This window comes from Oryctolagus cuniculus, chromosome X, assembly GCF_051225735.1.
Source record: "Oryctolagus cuniculus isolate XC-2025 breed Fujian yellow rabbit chromosome X, ASM5122573v1, whole genome shotgun sequence".
NCBI lineage: Eukaryota > Metazoa > Chordata > Mammalia > Lagomorpha > Leporidae > Oryctolagus > Oryctolagus cuniculus.
In genome coordinates this window covers 108,525,903-108,547,456 of record NC_142888.1, presented here as the reverse complement: position 1 = coordinate 108,547,456, position 21,554 = coordinate 108,525,903, and the positions used below count along the sequence as shown (strand labels likewise).

Here is a 21,554-nt window from a genome sequence, read left to right as displayed (position 1 = left end):
TGAAACTCTGAGCGACAGGCGAGGGGGCAGGGGCCTGAGTTTGGCTCCAGCAACCTCGGCTGGCAGTCGGAAGAGGGGCGGGGAGCTGGGAGGGGCGTAAAAACTGCGGGCGTCACAGGACTGCAGGTGCTAGGCAGAGTTGGTGTAGGTGGGCTCCCAGAGCCTGGCGAGGGAGGGGAGGAGGTCGGGGCGGGCCGGCCGGCGGGAGGGGGAGAGAGGTGGGCGGGGCTCGCAGCCTGAGAGGCTGTCCTTATACAGCTCTTCGCATGCCGGGCAGTTTGCTGCATCTGGAGGAGCTCACTGGAGAATCTCCAACGTCGGAGCGGCCCTTCAACTACCGTAAGTACCTGCAAATGAGCGCATAGTCCAGTGGCTGAAGATTAATTACTGGCCACCAGATCCCAAAATGAAACCCCGAAAAAATCTCCCTGCTGTAATTAATTGTCATAAATCTAACTGCCCTCCAGACTAGCCCTCGCCACCCCTTCATCCCTTCCTTTCCTCCTCGCTTGTCGGATCCCAGCGCTGTCTTACTGAGAATCTCTGGGCAGTGTGAAATCTTCCTTTTTCCTTCTCAGTCTTCCCTCCAAACCCTCAGAGGAGCAGGTACCCGGCACCCCGCCGAGCCCAACCCCTTTGATTCCTGGAGCCCTCAAAGCTATGCAGGAGGCGAACCTTTAGGCATTTCCGGGTCTGTCACCCTCCAAAGCACTGCGGCGCTGCCTAAGGGTGGGGAAAGTGCTTGGGGTGAGGTGAAAGGGGAGGGTAAAAGGGCCCAGAGAGCCCAAGTTGGGGGTGGGGGTGCGGGTGAAAGGCCAAAAATGGGCGTGGCCAATTAACCTGCATCCTACGGCTGTTCACACGTTGCCTGGGCAAAGATTCATTATTTGGACTGGCTAGTCAATGGAGCAGCTGGTTTAGTGATTGAGAAGGGGTCAGCCATGCTGAGAAGCCCAGCTTCCCTGAGTCGCTCAAACTCTCAGGAGGCAAAGACCCTGATCTGGGGTTCCAGGTGACAAGTTTGGGACCTCAGATGGCATTTCCTGTGTGGAATCTCAGGTTGAACCTTTCCTCTGGCTTCTCCCAATAAATCCTGGCCCAGTGCCTCAGGGGAACAAAGCAACAGGGTGGCACCCAAACCTTGGCCTGGCCCTGAGGTAGAAAGAGCGCCTTTAGGGCAGTACACGGGTTTGGATGCCTGCTTTGCAAAGAACAAATAACCACCTTTTGAAAATGAAATTCTCACTCTATGCCTGGCACTGTACATAACGTAATCTCTAATTCATCACAACGACAATGCTAAGCAGCTACCATTCCTCCTCTTAATGGATAAAGAAAGTTCAGGGACGGTCAACTGAGTATTTCTCCAGGAAAAGTGAGACATGAAAAGCAGAGCTCTGCCTCCTTCCATCATTCCCTGGCCACCTCTTTTCCACAGCCCTGATATTGTGAAAATGAAACTTTCCCTCTTCCCGCTGCTCTATCCTACTTCGTCTTTATCTATCTATCTATCTATCTATCCATCCATCCTACCTGCTGCTCTATCCTACCTTGCTGGATGAGGTCCTAGGATCAGTTCGGAAAAGCAAAATCACCCCTGTCTCTGTTCTGGAAACTGCTTCTACCCTACTTCTAGCTAGCATTAGACAGCTGCAGTCAGCTAGGCCCTCAGATGCTGAATACAGAGTTAGTTGAGGAAAATTATCCTGAGTTTGTATAGTGGTGACACACTTTTCCTTGGCAAAAGATTACTCTGGGAGGAGAGAAAAAAGGCACAAAATTTTAGGGGTGTACCTTGTAGGTATATGTGGGGGCCTATGGTTAGCAATGACTTCTGGGAAAATCCAAAGACCTCCCCGAACTCAAAGAGCTTTGCCATATTTCCTGAAATTCAGTCAATTTCATTTTCCCTGGGGGTAATGAACAAAACTGGTTAAAAGCTATGGGCAGCCAAGAAATCCTTTACACCTTATGTTAACTTAGGTGTAAGCAGCTTGAGTCCCCAGTACCTACTTGAGATGAGAATATTGAGCTTTGAGGGTAAGAGATAGGAATGAGAGTTGTATTTGGATGATCTGAAGCATTTCACAGAAGGGAAGGTTTTGATAGGATTGATGGGGGGGGAGGGAAGTTCAGGAGGGGGACAAGGGCTGCCTTTGGAATAGTGGTTTTAGAGGATGGGTCTTGGTGTTAAATATATATTTGAATTTTGGCCCTAACTTTTTATATCTTTTGACTTTGAGCAAATTATATATTCTGTCTAAACCTCAGTTTCCTCACCAGCAAAATGGGGATGCTAAGTGTGTTGGAGAACTCAGTGCATGTGTGTGTGTGTGTGTGTGTGTGTGTGTAAGCAAAGGATCTGAAAAGGAGACTGCCAGCTCCCATCTCTTCTGTCCCATGGGGCTTCTGAAGGCTTGCTTGAGTTTGCCTTTTGGGACCTCTGAGATCCCAGGGACAAATAGACATTCAACCAAATCTGTCATTGTACAAATCTGTCATTGTGCATGCCAGCAAGGACCTTGGAGGGGAAGCTGGGAAGTGAGGAAAAGAGACAAGCAGAGCAAGTGGCAAGTGGCCTTGTAATGGCCCGCATGCCTGTGAGGGAGTGGAATGTAGTGTTGTCAAGGGCAGTTCAGTGATCTCAACTAAACTTTAAGGAGCAGGACAAGTCCTGTGAGTAAAAACAGTTCTGCCTTTAGATCCCACCACCTGCTGATAAGCAAAAGCCTTCAAGACCCAGAGCGCACAGCCGGCGCCAGAGGCCCCACAGCCCTGCACAGACCAGGGAAGGAGGCCACCATGCTGCGGACATTCTCTATCTTGCTCTTTTGCATTCGTGAGTATGAGGAAGGGGTGAGGGGGAAAGCGACCGTGTCGGAGGTATCCCATGAATGGGCACTTTGGGGAGGTGGAGGAAAATGTTGAGGTTTGAGGGTAGAGTGGAAGAATGCAGGGGGCTCTCCTTTACGATAATCTGTCTTTTCAGGGCTGAGCCTGGGTGTGCCATCCCTAGGTAAGTGAGTCCTGCCCTCTCAGGTGCTTTCCTTCCTGAAGTATCCAAGACTTTGGCCTGCCCTGGACATAGCTGGTTTGAGATCCCAAAGACAGATTAGGCAGGTTGGGGATCACGGCACCTCACTGCGTGGCTGGCTTCCTGTGGAATAGTGTGGAGCTTTATCTCGGAGGGAAAGGAAGGCAGATTTGTACTTTATTCACCAACACACTTGCATTCCTTGAGCAAGTATCCTGGGGTCTGTATCCCATACCCCACACAAATAGACACTGCTGTCCCTAAGGGAAGCCAAAAGAGGGATGTCTGTCAGAGCTAACTTTAGCAGACATTGTGGGGGCATGTTATGGGAGGGAGAAGGCTGGGCTACTCACATCTTTTTGATCTTTGGGAATAATAGTGATGGAATCTCAACCGGAGCTGTGGATAGAGTCCAACTACCCGCAGGCCCCTTGGGAGAACATCACACTGTGGTGCAGGAGCCCCTCTCGGATATCCAGCAAGTTCCTGCTGCTGAAAGATAAGACAGAGATGACCTGGATCCGCCCTTCCTTCAAGACCTTCCAAGTGTCATTCCATATAGGTGCCCTTACTGAATCCAATACAGGTCTTTATAGGTGCTGTTACTGGAAGGAGACAGGCTGGTCGAAGCCCAGCAAAGTTCTGGAGTTGGAGGCACCAGGTAAGAAGATAGGTACTTGAGCATAAACTCCAGCTCCTGGGATTCAAACTTGCTTTCCCATGGCAGGATTTGTTTCATTCATTCATTCATTCATTCACCTCAAATGCATGCATGCATGCATGCCTTCCACAGTTAGTAAACGAGAACCTCTGTATTAGGCTGTGACTCTGGAACAGAGATCACACAGTGGAGCCTCATTTGAAGCACAACTCTACTTTGCTGCTCTTTGGGCAGCGCTGTCCCTGCTCTTCCTAATTCCAGTTCATTCTTTCCTTCCAGGACAGCTGCCTAAGCCCATCTTCTGGATCCAAGCTGAGACTCCTCCTCTTCCCGGATGCAATGTCAACATCCTCTGCCATGGCTGGCTGCAGGATCTGGTATTCATGCTGTTTAAAGAGGGATACGCCGAACCCGTGGATTACCAAGTCCCAACTGGGACAATGGCCATATTCTCCATTGACAACATGACACCTGAGAATGAAGGGGTTTACATCTGCCGCACTCACATCCAGATGCTCCCCACCCTGTGGTCAGAGCCCAGCAACCCCCTGAAGCTGGTTGTAGCAGGTGGGTGTGGCCATGGCTGCTGGCATCTGACAATTGTTGTCCCAGGGATCATGGCTGGTTGAGCCAGGGCTTCTGGTTTTACTTTCCTCATCCATTTCTTGGGCCCTGCAAGGCCTGTGAGCTAGAGTCATCTCACATTTTCCTGAGAAAGAATTAGAATCACACACACTGCAAGTCAGATGAATGGGAGCCCATCATTTCACTAGGGAGTGAACCCAACAAACTGTCCAGCAGCTTTCATTCAGTGAAATTCTGTTCAATATCATGCCTTCATTCATTTAATCAGTATTTATTGAGCACCTAATATGTGCCAGGCACAGCCAATGCAACCTTATAAACCAATTTTTGAAACTTTAGATATAGTCTATTTATGATTATTATTTTTAAGTGTGGAAAATAGAACAAATTGCTAGTGCTGCTGATTAAAAACAAAACAAAACAAATGGCAAAGAAAGTGGTAGCTCATGTTGTAGAAATGGCTTTATAAATTACTTTGGTCCCACATGAATAGAACCAGTAAGACAGCACCAAGCTCTAAACACAGAAGGCTCCCTAAAATGTCCAAATACCAGACGCATACCCCAGTCCTAGCCCTCCCCACCCCTGCCCCATGGCCTGGGTGTTGATGGAATTGGCTGTATTTGTTTTAGTCTTTCTATCAAGCTAAATAGGCTTAGGGAAAGCTGTGGTGCTACAGAAAGTACCCTGGACTTAGACGCAGCAGTAATCTGGTTTCTAGTTCCACCCCTGACACTGCCTCCCTGCATGATCTTGAGCAAATCATTTCACCTCTCTGTGCTTTGGTTTCCTGCACTCTAAAACAGGAAAACAGTGTCTATCCAATCTATTCTGTAATGCCTCTCTGTTCCTCAGTTTCCTGATCTACAAAGTTGGTATAAAAATAATGCCTACCTCACAGGGTTGTTGTGAGGATTTACCTAATTATAACATCTGTACAGTGCCTGGCATATATGTTCTCAATAAATGGTAGCTATTAATTTCATTAGTATAGCTTTTTATTGAGGATCAAAGAACAAAGGGCTGTCTGTTTGAACTGAATGTACGAATGTTTGTTGTACGCATGCCCTTCCAGCATAGATCCGACTAGCACACACTTTCCTAGTTACCTGAGCACCATTATTCCCAACTAGTCCCTGAACTCTTGGCTGGCAGGGACCATGCCTTCTTTAACAATGTACACCTAAACCATCCTAATTGCTCGATAAGCATAATACAGAGATGAGTCTTCCATAATGGATTGTTGGGTGTGCCTGGGGTTGGGGTGAAGGAAAGAAACAGTGGTATGATGGTGAGGTTTGCCTTCACTTTTGTAGTACAATCTCCTTGCAGTAAAAGCCATGAAAATGAGGGCGTGGGCTCATTCTCAGAGCTTACTTTGATTTAACAGTCTTATTGGCCAAATTCTATTGATTGGCTTCTTCCAAACTTATGTTGGAAGTAGGGTCTTATGTGAGGTTAAAGTGTTCCAAAGCTTTCAATACAGCAGTTGACACTCAGGGTAAATAGAGATTAAAGCAGAGTCATTTTCAGAGATTTGATTCCTCAGGTGGTTGGAAGAACTCCATTTGGCATTTCAGAGACTGAGGACAGTACACACACTCCTCCACATGGCTAGAGCTCAGTAGAGCTTATAAAGTTCAGTAAAAGTGCAGAGGCATAAGCAGACCTACCCTTGATTACCTCAAGTTTCCAAAAAAGGGGCAGAGAGAGGATACAATAAACTTCAGCTATCATTTCTTGTCCAAAGAAACCAGGAAAATAAAAACCAAAGCTATGAGAGAAGAATCATCCTACCTCTAACTTCAGGGTCTCTTGCCTTTCTAGGACTCTACCCCAAACCAACTCTGACAGCCTATCCTGGGCACATTATGGCACCTGGAGAAAGCCTGAGTCTCAGGTGCCAAGGGCCAATCTATGGAATGGCTTTTGCTTTAATGAGGCTTGAAGACTTGGAGAAGTCCTTTTACCACAAGAAATCCATAAGGAATGAGGCATATTTCTTCTTCCGGTCTTTGAAGAGCCACGACGCTGGACATTACCTCTGTTTTTACTATGATGGGTCCTACAGGGGTTCACTTCTTAGTGATATCCTGGAAATCTGGGTAATTGGTAAGAGAGGGGTGTGCCATGGAACCCAGGTTAGGGAATAAGGATACAGAAACTCCCTTTGGGACTCCCTGGAAAACCTAATTGTGCAACCAGGGCTGACAGTGGAGAAGGGTACAGAAGTTGTACAAGTGGGGTTAGGCATGGATTTGCCAAGAGTGTGTTGCAGGAAGTGGAGGAAAAGAGCTCTTAAGCAGCAGGAAGAGAAAGCCCATTAGCCATTTCTGTTTTGGGTCTCATCCTAGACACCTTCCCTAAGACCTGGCTACTTGCTCAGCCTAGTCCTGTGGTCCAAACGGGTCAGAATGTGAGCCTGCAGTGTCGAGGACCAGTAGTTGGAGTGGGACTTGCCCTCTACAAGAAAGGAGAAGACAAACCACTTCAATTCTTGGATGCCGCCAGCATCAATGACAACAAATCATTCATCCTCAACAATGTGACCCTCAGTGATGCTGGCATCTACAGCTGCCACTATCTTCTCACCTGGAAGACCTCCATTAAGATGACATCACACAACACCGTGGAGCTTGTGGTTGTAGGCAAGTGCTAACAACTGCTTTTTATCATAAGCCTGTTTTTTTTTTTTTTTTTACCATTATTACAGTGTTCTAAGAAAGAACTAGTTGTCCTGCACTCTCTCAGAGCTATGAGCCAAGGGAAAAAAAAACACTGGAGGGTGGTGTGGAACTTTTTCCAAAAACTTTAGGGACCTTCTCTCCCAGGATTATTACTCTCAGAATGGCCAAGCTCCATTGTGACCCTGGGAAAAAATATTTTCTTTAAGGCCTGGGAAAGTTCACATGTGTGAGTTCTTCCTAATTGAAAGTGGGGAACCATGAGTCTTGGAGCACCATGGAGTAGGCCAAGGAATTTTGACTACAGTCAAATTTTGAAGTCACTGGTCAAGTGGAAGTGGAAAGGAAGCAAAGACCAAATGCAGAGCTTAGAAGCATTAAGTCAGGGAGAGGGGCCTGGGTTCAAGGTCACTTCTAACTCTAGTCTCTGGATTGGTTTCAGATAAGCCCCCTAAACCCTCCCTGTCAGCTTGGCCCAGCACCGTGTTCAAGCTAGGAAAGGCCATCACTCTTCAGTGCCGAGTAGCTCATCCAGTCCTTGAGTTTTCTCTGGAATGGGAAGAAAGAGTAACATTCCAAAAGTTCTCAGTGAATGGAGACTTCGTCATCAGTAATGTTGAAGGGAAAGGCACAGGGACCTACAGCTGCAGCTATCGCATAGAGGCACACCCTGACATATGGTCACAGCGCAGTGAGCCTCTGAAGCTGATGGGACCAGCAGGTGAGAGGCTAACTGTTCATAGGAGCTCCCCTGCATGCCCCTGGAATTCTAGAGCAGTGCCCAGAAAGATGTAAGAAATGGAGTCAGGGGCTTGGAAGTCTAGGCCCGTGGGTTGGGGTCTCCCCTTCCACCCGGGCTGTTGTAACAACCAATTGAAGGCAGTGAGTAGGATGCCTTCAAGGTTCGCATCCTCTATGGAAAGGATGGCCACTTCTGCCTCACCCTCTCAACATAAGTAGGTTCGGTAACCAGCTCCCCTTTCCCCATGGTACGTATTCACCTGCCCCTCTCCCCACCAAGGCCCCTGCTTCTGGTCTTCTCTGGCCACAGGCTTTCTCACCTGGAATTACGTTCTGAATGAAGCTATCAGGTTGTCCCTAATCATGCAGCTTGTTGCCTTGCTGGTGGTAGTGCTGTGGATAAGGTGGAAGTGTCGGAGACTCAGAATCAGGTAACTGTCTTGACTCAGTCCTCTCTTTCCTGAACCCAGATGAGTCTAGGCCTAGGCTCCCTCCGAGTTTCAGGAACGCATCATGCTATGCTTGAGATAAATCACGGGGGCATATCCTATAGGTTTCCTGCCTTCTGGGCTCACCTCACAGAGCGGCAGCACCCAAGCCCGAGGGTGGAAAACTGTAATTCTCCAGAGCTGGAGAAGTAATCAGAATCCCATCCAGTGACCCCCACCCCTACCCTCACCCCAAGATCTCCTCCCAAACCACTTTGCCCCTCTGATGTGATTGACTTCCTCCCCCTTACTTGGCCTGAACCTTTCCTCTTCTAAGAAGTTGTGCTGCCCTGCCTCACAGGTTGTTATCCAACTCCCATGCTCACTTGCCACCCTCATTGCAACCTAGAGGGTCTTGTGCTCCATCCTAGTTACTTCACAAAGCTAGCCTGTCACTCTGGCCTCCAACCACCTGTGCAGAGCACTCTTGGGACATAGTCTTCACCTGGATGGGCATCTGATGAGCCTCAGTGGATGGAGCCAGGGACTCAGCTTCTTTCCCTAACCCACGAAATGGGAAGCCAGATTGATTCCTCTGCCATTTCCTTTGATGCTTCGGTGTTCTCTGGTCCAGCTACCTTTCTCCCTGCTCGCTATGGCTTGTGCTCAGGCTAATGTTCTTGGGAATGAGACCTCAGCTCCTGAATGCCTTGTCCACTCCCTCTCACCCGCTTCTGGCTGCATTACCCTCCTCCACCGGGATCATAGACCTGTGTGTGTTTAAGAGTGTTCAATACACAACGGATGATGACTATGGTTATGTGTGTCTGTGTTTTCCAGTGGGATACGAGGGATAGATTGTTTGGGCAATGAGGAGGGGGGCACCTACGGCTTCTGAAAAAAAAAACACCCTTTGAGTTTTCAAAAAGTTTCAGTGGCGGTCAAGTTGTAGTTTTTCTCAGGATCTTTCCTGAGGCCCATGCACAACAGGATAATCTTTGAGCTAGAGGTTAGGTGAAAAAAATGTGTCTTCACATGCCCTACCTGGGCCCAGGACCAGTGAATCAAATAATGAGCTCAGAAACTAGATTTCAGAGAAAGCAGCTTTGAAAAGTATGTTTTCCTGATCAGGAAGTAGGGTCAGCGTTTTCTAAGTACAAATTGTCCAGTGGATTCTGGCTTAATATCATCTAATTCTACAGGACCCATGACACAAAGCTGCTGCTGCACATTTCTAGTGATAATCTGGGGGGAGGGAGGGAGGGGGATCCCTGTCCCTGGCAAGTTTAGCTCAGCACCGACTCTTTTCTGGTAATTCATCTCGGCTGCCTAGGCAACCCTTCCATAACAAAGGCAGGTGAGGCAAATTGGTCTGAGGACCAATGCTGCCATAATAACAAATGCTTCCAAACTTAAACTTGATGACGGAGAAACAGGCAAGTTTTCTCCTGCCGCCCCGACACGCGCCATCCAGAGATGCGGATCACATTGAGCTCCAGGAGTTCAGAGAGCAGGAGATATAAAAGCATTTTCACATCTGACGTCCAGCAACAGCCTATTCAGGGGCCACGGGGAGCTGACATATGATATGGGCTGGAGAGGGGAAAAGGGGAGGGGGGGCACGTAGGTCATGAACGAGAAAGAGGTTTGCAGGTGGTTAGGCCCTCAAAAAGAAAAAGTAATCAATGTCAACAGAGATTATATCCCATTATCCTGGGCATATCCAATTCCTATTGGGTAGTGAGTAAACCAATGACATAAATTGCCGCCCCCTTCTCTCCGCCCTCCCCCTAATCCCAGCAACTCCTCTCCTCTCTTTTCTGGTCTCACTAGAGAAGCCTGGTTGCTGGGAACAGCTCAAGGGGTCACCATGCTCTTCATAGTCACGGCCCTTCTCTGCTGTGGTGAGTACAAGGGGGTGGGGAAGGGGCCTGGGCAGAAGGCCGGGGTGAAGTGCCGCGGGGGCGGGGGCAGAGCCCTGGCAGCAATTTCTTTTGCAGGACTGTGCAGTGGGGTATTGACAGAAGAGACTGGTGAGTTTTCCCTGCTGCAGACTGGGACATTCCTCTCTGGAGATCCGAAATAACTACAGAGTGTCAGTGGCAGTGGCCAGGGAGTGACTGGTTGGGAGGGAAGGACAGCCAGGAAGGGGCACTTGCTAAAGCTGCTGGCAACATTCACTCTCCAACTCTGCCTTCCTGCCTGCAAAATTTCCCCCAACTTCTGCACTTTGCTGAGCCTCAGCTGAGACATCCGCCGCCCCTTTTCCCCAGCACCTGAGGAAGGAAGGAGGGAAGGAAGGAAAGGGTCCAGCCTGGGGTTGAGAGGGGAGGTGGGCAGTTGTGATCTGGGGCAGGGGTCCAAGGGCGAGGAAAAGAGGAGGGGGTGCGAAGGAAGAGGATGTCTTCATTAACTCTGCTGTTTCTAGAAATAATCATGCCAACCCCTAAGCCTGAGCTGTGGGCAGAGACCAACTTCCCCCTGGCCCCGTGGAAGAACTTAACCCTGTGGTGCAGAAGCCCTTCTGGCTCAACTAAGGAGTTTGTGTTGCTGAAGGATGGTACCGGGTGGATCGCAACTCGCCCGGCCTCAGAGCAGGTCCGGGCTGCCTTCCCCCTTGGTGCCCTGACCCAGAGCCACACCGGGAGTTACCACTGCCATTCATGGGAAGAGATGGCTGTGTCGGAGCCCAGTGAGGCGCTTGAGCTGGTGGGGACAGGTAAGAGAAGGCAGCAGGCCCTCCGGGGACGGGTCCCCGGCACCCTTGGGGACTCCAGCATTGTTCCTGGGAGTGGGGGAACGCACACGGAGACCGGAGACCGGAGCCCAAGGGACTGGTGCTGCCGGGAGAAGAGGAGGGGCATGAGGCTGGGGGAGGGGTGGGAAGGGGAGGAGAATGAGAAGAGACTGACAGCAAGAGCAGAGAGCCAGCCTAGGATAGATTTCTGTTTGTTCTGACAAAGTGACGCGGTGCAGGGGTGGGGGTTGGGGGGCATCTGAGCACCTCCAAACTTCTGACTCTTTTTCCATCCCATGTTGTTGCCCAGACATCCTCCCCAAACCTGTGCTTTCGGCTTCTCCCCCAGTCCGGGGCCAGGAGCTGCAAATCCAGTGCAAAGGATGGCTGGCAGGCCTGGGGTTCGCTCTGTACAAAGAGGGAGAGCAGGAACCTGTGCAGCGACTTGGTGCTGCGGGGAGAGAAGCCTTCTTTACGATCCAAAGAATGGAGGATAAAGACCAGGGCAATTACAGCTGCCGCACACACACTGAAAGGCGCCCCTTCAAGTGGTCGGAGCCCAGTGAGCCCCTGCAGCTTGTCATAAAAGGTAGAGCTGGAAAGCGGGTGCGAGGGAGGAGGGGAGGCACGGCTCTGGACCAGACACTCCTCTCCCCGCAGCAAAGTTTGCTGCTGGTCCTAGGAGCCTGTGTCCAATCTTAGAGCCAGGCAGGCGTGGCGCTGGGAGTGCCAGGGCCTCTGGCTGCACGATATTAATAGCCATAATCGTTATTAATAGCTTGGGTTTGTGGAGGCTGATTGAATTTTTCTAATTATTTTCCCATCAATTATCTCATTGAGCCATACGGCGAATCTTCAAGGGAGGTGCAGCAAGGCCCCATTACCCCCTCTTGTCCAAATGGTCAAACTGAGGCTCAGAGAAGCAGCGGAGCCCTAGTGAGCGCTCACTCCCTTCTTCCCCAGCCTCCGCTGCCTGCCCTGATGACAGCCAGGATTCCCTGGAGGAGGGGGCGGGGGGGGGGGGAGGAGACAGGGCTCTGTGTGGGAGATTTTTAAATGCACTGACTTCTGAATGAAATACTACAGAGAAAGCAGAGCAGCTTCTTAGCCCCGGCGTTTGCTTGTTTTTTTGTTTTTTTTTTTTTAGTTTGTCTTAAGTTGTTGGTGGTGGTGTATTTTGTTATTTTGCCTTCTAGAAATGTACCCTAAACCTTTCTTCAAGACATGGCGCAGCCCTGTGGTTACCCCTGGTGCCCGAGTGACTTTCAATTGCTCCACCCCTCAACAGCACATGAGCTTTATTCTGTACAAGGACGGAAGTGAAGTAGCATCCAGTGACCGGTCTTGGGCAAGTCCGGGGGCCAGCATTGCTCACTTTCTGATCCTATCAGTGGGCATTGGTGATGGAGGGAACTACAGCTGCCGCTATTACGACTTTGCTATCTGGTCTGAGCCCAGTGACCCAGTGGAGCTTGTGGTGACAGGTTAGAGGGGGAGAATCCCCGTGGATGAGGTGCCCCCATCCCTGGGACAGTAGGTGGAAGGGCTGTCAGTGGGAGAGGAAGACAGGCTCCTCCTAAAAGACACTGAGAAAGCGCTTAGGACAGTGCCTGGCACGTGGCAAACAGTCCCATGTAGAACAGCTGTTCTTCTTCTTATTACAGGAAGAAGAGACAAAGGAGAGGGGGAGAGGCAAGTCATTCACTTCTGCAGAAAGAAGTGAGGCAGATGGGGTGGGGGGTGGGGGGGTACGATCCAAGAGCCAAGCTCCAGTTGCCCTAGTTCTGAAATCTTTTTGTAGCTTGGCCTTGAGCTTTAGGTTCAGTGTCCACTTTTTCTTTAGCTAGGCTGTCAGAGATTGGTGGGCTGGACAGCCCTCAGAGAAAGGGAGAAGGCCTTGAAATGTCAGCTGCACATTATGCAGTCATTACAAATGACACTTTTCAAAGGTTGTTTAACGTCACAGGAAAAAGTTAACAACATAAAGTGAAAAATATCCAACTACACACTGTGCATGCAGTAAGGCCTCAGTTATGTGAATAGTTATAGCTACATGGACATGAGCATGCACAGCCAAAAATACATGGAAAAGAAATATAAACAATGGTTATGTTTGACTGATAGAATTGTGTTTGCTTCGTTAGCTTCCCCCCCCCGTATATGCTAATTTTCTACTATAAACATATGTTATTTCTTGGAATAGCACAGAGAAAGTGATGTGCAGAATGCTGGGGGAGAGCTTCTCTCATGTTGTGATCTCTTTAATTTCAGAATTCTACCCCAAACCCACTCTCCTGGCACAGCCAGGTCCCGTGGTGCTCCCTGGGAAGAATGTGACCCTGCGCTGCCAAGGAGCTTTCCAGGGCATGAGGTTTGCCCTCTTGCAGGAGGGGGCCCAGGCTCCCTTGCAGTTCCAGAGTGTCTCAGGAAACACGGCAGACTTTCTTCTCCATACAGTTGACGCAGAGGACTCTGGGAACTATAGCTGTATCTACTATGAGACCACCATGTCAAACAGGGGATCGTATCTCAGTATGCCTCTTATGATCTGGGTGACTGGTAAGGGCACACAAAACATGGGAATGGGATGGAGATAACTGGAGCAAGGGTTAGAGAGAGAACTATAGCATCCAGGAAGGGAGAGATCAAGACTTGATTCTGTGAGTGATAACTTTCCATACTTCCCACTTGACATCTTTGATCTCTTTCTCCTCCTAGACACATTCCCCAAGCCATCGCTGTTCGCAGAGCCCAGTTCTGTGGTCCCCATGGGACAGAATGTTACTCTATGGTGCCAAGGGCCGGTGCATGGAGTAGGGTACATTCTGCACAAAGAAGGAGAAGCCACTTCAGTGCCACTCTGGGGATCCACCAGTAATGACGGGGCATTTCCCATCACCAATATGTCTGGTGCTAGCATAGGGCGTTATAGCTGCTGCTACCACCCGGACTGGACCAGCCCTATCAAGTTACAGCCCAGCAACACCCTGGAGCTCATAGTCACAGGTAAGGGAAAGGTGCTCTGGAGCGGGCAGGAGAGTGTTCCAAACAGGGAATAGACCAGTTTCGGGGAGGTGGTTTTCAAAGAGCTCAAGGAGAGGCAAGCAGCAGCCTTTCGTCTTTCTCGAACACAGACTTCAGGGGTGATGCCCTGGAAAGTGGCCTCCTCTCTCTGACCAGGAGTACATTTCTTCCAGGCTTACTCCCTAAACCAAACCTACTAGCCCAGCCCGGCCCCATGGTGGCCCCTGGAGAAAATATGACCCTTCAATGTCAAGGAGAACTGCCAGACTCAACATTTGTCCTGTTGAAGGAGGGGACTCAAGAGCCTTTAGAGCAACAGAGGCCAAGCGGGTACAGGGCTGACTTCTGGATGCCAGTGGTGAGAGGTGAAGATTCTGGGATCTATAGCTGTGTTTATTATTTGGATTCTGCTCCCTTTGCAGCTTCAAATCACAGTGACTCCCTGCAGATCTGGGTGACTGGTAAGGTCCTGGAGACTTCAGTTAAGAGTTAGAAGTTTGTAGTTTTTAGCAGTTAGCAAATAAGAGAGTAGAGGGTTGGGCTCAGAGCCACTTCTTCTAACTCCATGTCCTTGTTGGTTGCAGATAAGCCCCCCAAACCCTCTCTGTCAGCCTGGCCCAGCATGGTGTTCAAGCTAGGGAAGGACATCACCCTTCAATGCCGGGGACCCCTGCCAGGTGTTGAATTTGTCCTAGAACATGATGGAGAGGAAGCACCCCAGCAGTTCTCCGAGGACGGAGACTTCGTTATCAACAATGTAGAAGGAAAAGGCATTGGAAACTACAGCTGCAGCTACCGTCTCCAGGCCTATCCAGATATCTGGTCAGAACCCAGTGACCCCCTGGAGCTGGTGGGAGCAGCAGGTGAGGAGACAATCCCCCTCTGGTGGTCCTGGCATGACGCATGTGGGATCCCAGGGACAGTCCCCGTGGAGACACCCCGAACAGGAGAAGGGAGGGGCATTGGAGTCAAGATGTTGAGGAGGTGGGGCCTCAGGTTCACTCAAAGACAGTGAGAGGAATTCTTTCAGGCCTTTTCCCTCCACCTTTCCTGGGTCACTGACCATCCCTCTGCAGGCTCAGCACATGGCTCCCACGTGAACCCTGGAGGAGGCCAGAGTAAGGAGGCCACACGAGATCAAGGGAGACACACACGTGCTAACCTCCGTGGCCTTGGTCTCTGCTCTTTGATCACCACAGGGCCAGCTGCTCAGGAGTGCACTGTGGGTAACATTGTCCGGAGTAGCCTGATCGTGGTGGTTGTCGTAGCCTTGGGGGTGGTGCTAGCCATAGAGTGGAAGAAGTGGCCTCGACTCCGAACCAGGTAAATGCCTCATCTCGGCCTCCTTCTGGGACACCTGAGTGCTGCTAGAAAAACAGGGATCCCCATGCTCCTCTAGCATCCGAGCCCTGCCACGTAGCCTGCTTTTAGGTTAACAGTCCTGGATTCTCCCTTAGTCCTGTCTTTTTCTTTACACAGGGGTTCAGAGACAGACGGAAGAGACCAGACCATAGTCCTTGAAGAGTGTAATCAAGAAGGAGAACCAGGCACCATCACCAACTCTCCCTCTTCACCCTCTCAGGAAATCTCAGTGGAACTGCCAGTGCCGTTGTAGTACTTCCTTTGCAAGAGCTTTCCTGTCCTCTCTTTTACCCTCAGATGCCTGCAAATCTACTGCTTACCCTGGGAGTCAGCCCCATCTACTGATCCTTGACCTTTAATCACCTGAGCTCTGTCAAGGGGATTCTGGGAGTTGAGGCTTCTACCAGGGTGAGATGTTTCCTGAAGAGAGGTTCCCCACCCTATAACTCCTCACTGTACTGATTTACTGGTGCATGAAATTCTATTAAAAACATATTCTTCTGAATAAAGAGAGTATTCACTATTTAACTGCAAAAAATGGTGGCAGTGGTCTTCTATTGGTCTGTTGTCCACTCACAGTTTAGCAGGAGCAATGTATTGGGCCTGATCACCAAGGCATAATATCAAAGCATGGAACTACTAGGACAGAGAAAGAAGTTCAAAGAGCGGGGAGGAGGGAGGGCTGCAAAACAGGTATTTCCCAATTTTGGTTAAGACAGGACACTGACCAGAGGGTCCTTTTGTCCTTCTATCGCATGATTGAATGAATGAATGAATGAAAAGGTGAATGAATGAATGAATGAATGAATGAATAGCAGTGTTTCCCTCCAAGCTGAGCCCAAGGATAACTAACACCAAAGTTGCATCCTTTATACCATGTTACTTTCAGGTCCCTCCCTGGTATACCTGCTTTCAAACAGCAGAATTAACCCTTTTGGAACACTGAAACTGGCCCAGTGTGCTTTCTGATCCTTATCTAACAATTGCGGACTGCAAATTAGTTCACTTGTAGGGATAGATAACTGAAAAAAGCTGAATGTTTGCCCCTCCCTATATGAAGGCCTATATTCCCAAAGAAGTGCTCTTCTAGTGGCGGGAATCTCAGGGAATACTCAGGTGAAGTGGATGGTTTACAGCAGGGGATCCCAGATGGGGGCTGACCCTCATTCCCAGCCTTTGGCCACCTTTCATCTTGGATCAACATGCCCCTTGGTCCATTAGTTTGGGAATTCAGTACACATTAGGGGTGTGAGATTACAGAAGGAAGCTTACCTAGTTCCTGAACCTTGTTCAAGACCTCAGAAAAATAGATCTGTGAGTCCCAGAGGAGGTCCTGACCCCTTCAAACAACACCCTAAAGTTCTCTGTTCCCAGCATTGTTTAATTTCTAAGCTAATACTGTTCAATGGAGCAATGTACAAGGGTTTAGCACACAGTGAGTCATTTATCCCTGGTTACAATAAAGTTTAGAAAGCAACTGCTATATTCTTGTATTAGGAAATGTATTTACCCAGCAAGTTAATGAAAAAAGTGCATCCCATTTCCCTTAATCTTTACAGAATGAAACACTCTGAGTATTATAGACTAATTTGTAGTAAGCTCTCTGGAATGTAGAAGTACAAAGTCCCACTCTGATTTCCATTTGATGAGATTCTATTAGTCGCTTATACTAATTTCTTATAGTGTTTCTAAAAATCGCATTTCAAAAGTGCTTTTACATTTGAATGTAGCCAAAACTAATTGTTGCTTTTTGCCGAACACCACTCTCTGCCCTCAAACTCTCTGTCTCCAAGCCTCAATCATGCTGTATGTTTTGAACACTGGAAGGAGGCCCATCCTTGATCCTTTATTTTAGGATAAAAGTCTTTTGATCAGGTCTGATTTTTTTCTCCAATCTTTGGGTGTTCCAAAGTATATATTGTCAAGGTTAGTAGTAGAGCTGTGCAAGTTACCAAGCAATTGCTTGATTGCTTTAGCTGTTCACGAAGATAAAGAGAAATGGGAAAAAAAGAGCAGAGAGCAGAGGACTGAAATTTAGAAAGCCTTCAAGTTAGCAACGCAGGATGAAGATAAAGCAAACACGACAAAAAAAAAGACTCTTGTGAAATCCAGCCATTGAACCTGGGGTCTGTTGTGTCAAAAAGGTTCAAGCAGAGATCCTCCCGCAATCAGAGAAAGTTCTGATAAACCTTGCAGTGAGAAACCAAAAGTGAGATATATATTGACACTGGACTATTGGTTGGCTTTTGAAAACATTCATATATTTTATTAGAGAACCACGTTCTACACATTTGGGGGGGGGTAGTTGTCAATTAGTTGTGAAATACTTAATGACAAAGAATGGCTTTGGGATTTAACTTTACTATTCTGTCAGAGCCCTCTCAATGAATTAAGTATCTATTTATAATGCAGAAGTCCTAACAAACTATCTCAATGAATTAAATATCTATTTATAATGCAAACGTAGCTTGTTGCTGACAATTCTCCACATGGTATGTTTTTTCAACCTGGTTGCCATGGGAATCAGTCCCTTTACCCCTGGCTGGCCTCTAATCATCAGCCCAGCATCAAGTAATTTCTGGGAAATGGAATCTCAATTAAGATGGAATGGACTTTTGAGAGGAGAATTTGTCTCTGGGACTCCAGGCAGAAAGGCCAAAGACCTCTACCAAGTCCTAAAAAATAAATGTAAATTACCCCTGATCTTGGGATCACACATTTTTGGCTCCAGTATCTGAGAGCTATAAAAATTGTCAAGTAAATGTGACCCAATTTGGCACTCTGAATGGAATTCCCTATATATCAAAGCTGACAGGTAGATACACAGCCTCTTCTTGTATACATCCAGGGATAGGGAGCTCACTACTTTATGAGATAATCTGAGAATTCCACATTGCTCAGTTAATCCCATATCTAACTGTTTATATTACCTTCATAATCACTGGTTCTAGTGCAACCCAGATGAAATTTACCTCTTCTTCTGTTTTGCTTTTTTTTTAATAGAATTTTCCTTTTGGATGCTTTTAATTTAATTTATCCTTTCATTTTAAAATTTTTACAACACAGAAAAATAACAATTGCACATATTTATGATGTACCTTGTGATGTTTCATTACATGTATACAATGTAATATATAACGTATACCAGCCAGGGTAAATGCATCTATCTCCTCAAACACTGAATATTTCCTTATAGTGAAAACATTCAAAATCCAATCTTCTGGATTTTTAAACTATTTAATTTATTTGAAAGGCAGAGAAACAGATGAAGAGAGGTTTTCCATCTGCTGGCTCACTCCCCAAATGTCTGCAATGACCAGAGCTGGGGAAGACCAAAACCAGGAGCCCAGAAGTCAATCTGAGTCTCCCGCGCAAGTGGCAGGCACCCAAGTGCTTTTATCATCACCTACTGCTTCGTAGGGCACACATTAATAGGAAGCTGAATCAGAATGGAGCTGAGACTTGAACTGAGACATGCTGGTATGAGACGTGGGTGTCCCAAGAGGTGACTTAACGGCTATGCCATGTGGCAATCTCTATTTTTTTTAAGATTTATTTATTTACTTGAAAGTCAGAGTTACACAGAGAGGGAGAGGGAGAGGGAGAGAGAGAGAGAGGTCTTTCATCCACTGGTTCACTCCCCAGTTGGCCGCAACGGCCAGAGCTATGCCTATCCAAAGCCAGGAGCCAGGAGCTTCTTCTGGGTCTCCCACGTGAGCACAGGGGCCCAAGGACTTGGAACGTCTTCCACTGCTTTCCCAGGCCATAGCAGAGAGCTGCATCAGAAGTGGAGCAGCCAGGACTCGAACCAGCGCCCATATGTGATGCTGGCACTGCAGGCGGCAGCTTTACCTTCTAAGCCACAGTGCCGCCCCCCGCTATTTTTTTAATACAGAAATATACAGTGCATTAACATTTTCTGCAGTCATTATACTGTGCAATACAAACATCTACTTCTTGCACATAACAATCACAGAAAATTTGTAAAACCAGAATTAGCCACACAGTCTAGTAGTTGTCACTCAGTGGTGCTTCCAGAGTTTGGCCAACTTTCATTTGTAGATGGACCTATGTAATTAACTCTCAATTAGCCAGGTTCCAGAGATACCAAAGTTCATGCCTAAGCCACTCCTGCCAGATTCAATCAAGCATTGTATGCCTTATATTTCTGTCTATTCTTCAAATATTTATTGGTTGCCTTCTATATGGCAGACACTGTTGTGGGCACTGGATACAGTAGTGAATGGGAGAGGCAACAATTCCTACCATTCCAGGGCAGAAAACATAATTATTAGAACCAGTAACACATTGTATGAAATATTACATGGAGATAAGTGCTGTGATGAAAATAAAGTAAAGGAAGAAGATACAGAGGTGTACTTTGTGGGGAACTGTGATTGTAAAGGGTAGTCTAGAAGACCTTACTAAGAGGGTGACATTTGAGTTGTGATTTCAAAGACATGAAGTCTTCTAAAAGACATCAAGTCGTGCAGCTGTCTGGCAAAGTATGTTCTAGTCAGAGAGGACAGCGGGTGCCAAAGCCTGGACGCAGGAGAATGCCTGGCTAGTCGGAGGAACTGTGAGTAGGTCAGTGTGGAGGGAACAGAGCAAGCAAAGAGGAAGGTAAGAAAGAGCTGAAGTCAGGGAGGTAATGCGACCATGACCAAGAAAGACCCTGTAGGTATTCAAAAGGACTTTGACTTACACCCTAAATGAAATAAGAAGCCAGAGGAGTGGAATTTCATTTAAATAGGGCCCTCCAGCCTTCTTCATGCAGAACAGATGGAGAGTGGCCTAGGTGAAAGCAGAAAGATTTGTTAGACTATTGCAATAATCCTGGCAAAGGTGGCTGGGTTAGGCTGGGATGGTAGCAAAAGAGGCAATGAGAAATAGTCAGTTGTTGTGATATAATTTAAGGAAAGAGTCGACAGGATTTGCAGACAGATTGAATGTGGGGTGTGTTCTGTAAACATTTTCATTAGAAGAAAGAACTGTTTCAAATACTGCTTTCATGTTTCCCTCCCTGGATTATTTTCATCTCATCCACAAGAAAGAGTTTTCAATTCCTCCCAGTCTAGGTCACCATTTATGGACAGTTTGTCAATGACTTTGTCATGGTCCATCTAGAAACGCTGGGTGCCTGCAGTGATCTCACTAGCACAGAGTACAGAACACAGTGAGAGGATTACATTCTGGGATCTCAATTTAACATTGCCATTAATGCCATTGAAAATTACATTAGTCCTCAGGCAGCCAGATCACACAGTTGCCTCACAGGAAACTTGTGGTCTACTGAAATCCACAGCTCTTTTTCACACAAGCTTTTGCCAATTCAGTCTTGTACTTTCCTTGTGCAAGTAATGAATGTGTTATTTTGCAATTGAGTTTTTAACTAAAATGTAAGACTTGACATACATTCCTGTTGGGTTTTATTGTAGCAGTCCCAGCTTGCAGAGGTCACACATTACCACTTGGTGAGCCTCTTTCTATTTGTCACTCCTGTAGGCACTGTCTCAACTACCTCCTCACCACAACGGGTGGGAAGCCCTTTGCTATTATTATACCCATCCTACACACATGAGAAAACAAAGGCTCAGAGGGGTTAAAGACTGTGCCCAAGGCCACCCAGCTCATAGCCAAGAGCAGAGCTAGAATCATAATCCGATTTTGTCTACTTCCCAAGTCAGACTCTCCCACCTTAAATCTTGGAGAGCATAGTACCTGGAATATAGCACACGTACAATAAATATTTACTAGCTCGACAACCTTTCTACCATACTCTTTTGTTTGTTTTATTGATTGAACATTCATATTCATTGCACAATTGGTAAGTTTTGTTCCAGGGATTTGCCTTTATCAAGCATCTTGATCTTTCCCACACATATATGAGGTAGGGACTATCATTAGTTACGAATATCACAGAGCAGGAAATGGACGCAGGTAGAAGTCAAGCATGCTGCCTAGGGCACACAGCTAGGAAGTGTTAGGGACAAGATTTGGACCCAGCCCGTCTGGCTGTAGAGTATGTGTTTATAACTGCTAAGCTATGCCATCTCAGGTTTCTTTGAGATCCTGACCTTGCACTCTCCAGGGAAGGAGGTACCTCTGCCTTACTCACTCTTCACTGCACAGAGCTAAACCAGCAGCTTTCCTGTGGAAATCCAATTCAGCTCCCTTTCACCCCTGTTTCCCTTCCTTATCATTGGAAGCTAATCTTCAGGCTTATTAAGAAGAAAGACTTGTGCATGTCCTCCTACCCCACCCCACCACCACCAGATTAGTCTTGAACTCTCTCCTT

At 47.6% G+C, this 21,554-nt stretch overlaps 1 protein-coding gene across 8 annotated transcripts; it reads left to right on the top strand.

The window, feature by feature from the left end:
• The first annotated feature begins 229 nt into the window (after positions 1 to 229).
• On the top strand, positions 230 to 15,794 carry IGSF1 (immunoglobulin superfamily member 1). Of its 8 annotated transcripts, none has more exons than XM_089324665.1 (20): positions 230 to 339; positions 2,703 to 2,839; positions 2,990 to 3,016; positions 3,414 to 3,695; positions 3,975 to 4,262; positions 6,108 to 6,392; positions 6,635 to 6,928; positions 7,407 to 7,685; positions 8,016 to 8,136; positions 9,967 to 10,037; positions 10,134 to 10,166; positions 10,562 to 10,852; positions 11,181 to 11,459; positions 12,067 to 12,354; positions 13,142 to 13,429; positions 13,589 to 13,876; positions 14,068 to 14,259; positions 14,479 to 14,757; positions 15,094 to 15,217; positions 15,374 to 15,794. In XM_089324665.1, the coding sequence occupies exons 2-20, from the start codon at positions 2,803 to 2,805 to the stop codon at positions 15,507 to 15,509; spliced, it is 3,882 nt and encodes a 1,293-aa protein (XP_089180791.1). In that variant the 5' UTR covers positions 230 to 339; positions 2,703 to 2,802; the 3' UTR covers positions 15,510 to 15,794. The 8 variants fall into 8 exon arrangements, with proteins under 8 accessions (XP_089180791.1, XP_051683501.1, XP_089180790.1 ...); XM_051827541.3 differs by having other exon boundaries at positions 14,068 to 14,355; XM_089324664.1 differs by having other exon boundaries at positions 3,621 to 3,695; positions 14,068 to 14,355; positions 14,971 to 15,217; positions 15,374 to 15,647.
• Positions 15,795 to 21,554: the final 5,760 nt, after the last annotated feature.